The 4,202-nt window shown below is 38.6% G+C and overlaps 1 protein-coding gene across 1 annotated transcript; it reads left to right on the top strand.

Moving 5' to 3' along the window:
* Positions 1 to 1,428: 1,428 nt before the first annotated feature.
* On the top strand, positions 1,429 to 3,768 carry LOC149843031 (uncharacterized). Its single transcript, XM_090001674.1, has 2 exons — positions 1,429 to 2,149; positions 2,985 to 3,768. Exons 1-2 carry the CDS (start codon positions 1,562 to 1,564, stop codon positions 3,042 to 3,044), a joined length of 648 nt encoding a protein of 215 aa, XP_089857800.1. The 5' UTR covers positions 1,429 to 1,561; the 3' UTR covers positions 3,045 to 3,768.
* The last annotated feature ends 434 nt before the right edge of the window (positions 3,769 to 4,202 follow it).

A 4,202-nucleotide genomic window follows, 5' to 3' on the forward strand; every position in this document is an offset into this window, starting at 1 on the left:
TACTTCGGGTTTGGCATAGTGGGATGGGGCCTAGGCCGTTTGACGGGCAATTTAGGTTTGAATCCCATGGGTGTTACCATCTGCATAAGCCAAAGCTTGGGATGGGGCCTAGGCCGTTTGACGGGCAATTAAGGGGTAAGACCTCGGAGTTGTACGGTGACAGGACAGCGATCGTAGGTATGTCAGGCTGAGCCAGCACGGCTATGTCTCTGCACCTGGGGCAGTTTCTTCAAGTAAAAATAAAAAAATAAGAAAGCCAATAAATAGCTCAAATTGTCATACAATGGACTCAGTCTACCATGTTTTTGTAACATGTAGACCAGGTTGAGCATATCCTTTGGGATTGTTCCTGCTTTCCATGGTCGTAGTGACAACTTTGAAAACGATATTTTATGGGGTACATTTTTTTCAAAGATTTCAAAATTGTGCCTATCGTTTTTTATCAATAAAATCTTATCAAAAATTAAAAAAAGGTAAATGAAATAAAACAATCTGTGAATTTAGACCAACAGAGGATATCTAAACTTCTTTTTTTCTTAGCAATAAAATCATGATATTCTCAACATATAGCAATTTTATTAATGTGTTTATCATACACTAATATGTCAAATTTTCATGACATTTTGATGTTTGCATCAATAGTACAAAGGCATAAAGTGTGGGATAATATCAAAGTACATACAATGGCCTATCCTAGCCAAAACGTAGCCAATACTTTTTCTAGCATGAACTCATATATGGATTTACAATAATGGCCTATCCTAGCTCCAAAATTTGTGTTTGATCAGATAGGAAAACTAATCCAGATTCAAGACCATATGCAGTTAAACCTACCAACATAGGTTATTATTATTTAAAAAATATAATGGCGGCATGTTAATAATCTTTAGGATCCAAAAACCGTTCCACATTTGGACCTAACCTGGATCCGAGTTTGAATGTGAAAATATTAAAGCCACTTGCAGTCTTTTATGTGTGTGAGAGAGAGAGACCCAACTGTGAAACTAGTCTTTGCAAGACCCGATAGAAAAGGCCTTCCAGCCAAATTCAAAAAGATCAATCTGCAGGCTACAATAGAAAGGTAAGTGTTAAGGGGCGCTTGCTTAATATCTTATGATTCAAAATGAAATCTGAATTGGACCAGCGGATTTGATCTAGTCCAGACCTACTTGGCTATCCGGCCTGGAATCAAATCAAAACGAAAGAGAAAAAAAACAAGGTGAAAGAAATATGCAAGAAAAACCTCTCTCTCTCTCTCTCTCTCTCTCTTATGTATGTGGTGTGGGGGCTCTCAACACATGATGGCAAAGACAAAACCATACTAATTTGCCACCCCACCCTTTCACACGCTTCTCCCCTGTTCTTCTCCATTATGGGGTGTAAAAAACACGTGAACCCTTTCTCCTGTCAGATTTGCATAACCAAATCTCTCTCGTCTCTGACTCTCTATCCCGTCTCAGCTCAAAACCTCAACCTCTTCCACCTCCCTTCCCATTTCCATTTGCCTCTTCCTTTTCCCTCTCAATTATTGTTTATTACTCTCTCTCTCTCCCCTTCCTTTATGACCTCCACTTCTCCCTCCCCAAAATCCCTCCTTTCCTTCATATCTTGCCTCCCACCTGTGACAAACTCCATAAAAATGCCTCCTTTCTCCTCCCCACCCACAATTCTCTTCAATCTTCTCCTCATTCTTCTGGCCACCCAGTTCTCAACATTACAGAGTGACCCACAACCCCAAACAATCTATGATGTCCTGAAACTGAATGGTCTCCCAATTGGGTTGTTGCCCAAAGGGGTCAGCAACTTCAGCGTAGATGGGCAGGGAAGGTTTGAGGTACACCTTGACCGAGCCTGCAATGCAAAGTTTGAGGACGAGGTCCACTACGAGAAGAACATAACGGGCACCTTGAGCTATGGGCAGATTGGAGCTCTCTCTGGGGTCTCTGCTCAGGAGTTGTTCCTGTGGTTCCCTGTGAAGGGCATAAGAGTTGACATCCCTAGCTCTGGTCTCATTTATTTTGATGTGGGTGTCATCCACAAGCAGTTCTCTTTGTCTCTCTTTGAGACTCCCCCTGAATGCGAGGTTGTGGATCATTTCAATGTCCCTGATCTCTATGAAGGAAAGAGAGTTGATGATGTTGTCCTGAAGGTATACACTGCTCTCCTTTCCCTTATTTTTCTGGTTTTTGTTGATGATCTTATTGCATATGCTGTGGTTCTGGTTTTTAGATGCAGTGAATTTGATTGGTTATTGTTTGCTGTATTAGATAAGTAATTATGATTTTTTTCTTTTTATAAACTTTGCTTTTGTTTTGATGCCTAATGAAAATTGTTGGGCTGCAATTTTTATTGTTTTTTTGGGTCTTATGTCTTGCAGCATTTAGTTGAATTCTTGTTCAATTTTTCATCATGGTTTAAGAGTGATATATTTGGACTTTTTTGTTGAAATTCTTCTTATTGGTTAGGTTTAGTTGTAGACAATCTGATGAAAAGGATTAATATGTTACCTCTTTACTATTTATGTGTTATTTTTTCCACTGATTATCAATTAATGCTATTGGCTGGTGTCACTTTATGACACCGTGATCTTTACTTGTTTGTCTTGGGTTATTGTGATGGAGGTCATTGAACTTTTTAGCAGTTATAGTGCAGTTGATAAAAAAATCCATCACCACTATGGCAGAGTTCAGATTACCCATGGTCTTTCAAGATCCCTTTGTTACCTGGTTGTTTGATTGCATCCTCGTTATATTTATTCACAAATTAATTCATTGTCTATTTACATTAAATAATAGGATTTGAGCATTGAAGCTTCATTCCTCTCATTTCCTGAGATGTTATCAACCTAAGGATCTATGTTAGTTGATGTTTGTATTTTCCTATCTGGTACTTCAATTTTATCAGAAGGGTGATGCAGTTGTAGTTCCTCACCTTTGTCGCTCTTCCAATATGCTGACAAATCTAAAATTGTTATTGTGTTTCAGAGTAAAATGGGGAACCTCCGCTATGAATATGATCAGGGCATTCAGAGGGTTGTTCTATGAACAACTGAATTATCCACTCAGCCAGTTATGCTTCAGCAAGTTATAAATACGGGCCTCTCTTACCATTAAGACAGTCTCAGAAAGTCTGGTTTAGCAGATTGTATGCTTTCATGGTGTGCTTGAATTATAGTACAGACTAGTTGGGATTTCTGTCAGTGGGAGAATGAATTTTTGACAGGTGAGGAAGATGTTTGCTGCATGTGTCGATAGACAGAGAGAAAGGGGAAGAGACAAATGGAAGATGTACAATGGATTTATATCGAGGTGATTTGTGATGGTTAGTTTGCTTAGCTATCAGTTGCAGGTTTTGAGCATTATAATAATATGTGGAAGGGAATTTTAACTTGTGAATATATGGAGTTGAGTCATTTGTGCCATGTGCTTGAGTTTGAGCGATAGAGATTCCTGGTGCAGTGAATCCCGAATCGAGCACGTTTCAATGCCAGAACCTTTGATCTGTTTGTATAGTATCGTGTATTTAGATGAGGTAAGGTGCATCATGCCCTTGCTGGGAAAATAAGCATCTTTTGAGTTACTCATTCCCATGTTTTTAGTTTCTTTGTCATCTACTGCTTTTCATAATGGACTTAGCATTTAGTTGATTCAAATTCTTTTATTTTTGGGTCATGATCACAGCCTTCCATCGCTGGATTGGATGTAGTTATCCTTTCAATGTAAAAGAGCAACATCATACTATATATGTCTGCAGCACTGTAATTGTTTCACGTGGATACGACTGGCAAATAAGTTAACATGCAAATCTTCATACTATTTTTTGGGTATTGTTATATTTGCTTTACATAATTCTTCCAAGCAATTGGTGGCTTGCTTTGCATTACAAGGCATCTTTAAAAAAGTTTTACTGCTGAATAAATGGGGATCTTTAATTGGGTGTAGTAGATATTTCAAATTCCATTTGCTATACAGAAAGTGGTAAGGTTTGATGCTGCCATGCATCAGATGACAGCCATCAGCATTTCAAAAACTGTGATTCAATTCATTGATGAACATCCTGATCCTTTTGAACTGATCCATTTCCATAGAAACCTTCTACTTGCTGAATTGGATAAAGACTTGGAATTCAAACTTCTAAGTAAAGCCCAGTAGAATTGTGTCAGTGGCTTGAGTTGGTTTGGTTGAGATCAACCCTACCCAAGT

The sequence above is a fragment of the Nuphar pumila genome, chromosome 3 (genome assembly GCF_984573655.1).
Source record: "Nuphar pumila chromosome 3, dmNupPumi1.hap1.1, whole genome shotgun sequence".
In the NCBI taxonomy this organism is placed as follows: domain Eukaryota; kingdom Viridiplantae; phylum Streptophyta; class Magnoliopsida; order Nymphaeales; family Nymphaeaceae; genus Nuphar; species Nuphar pumila.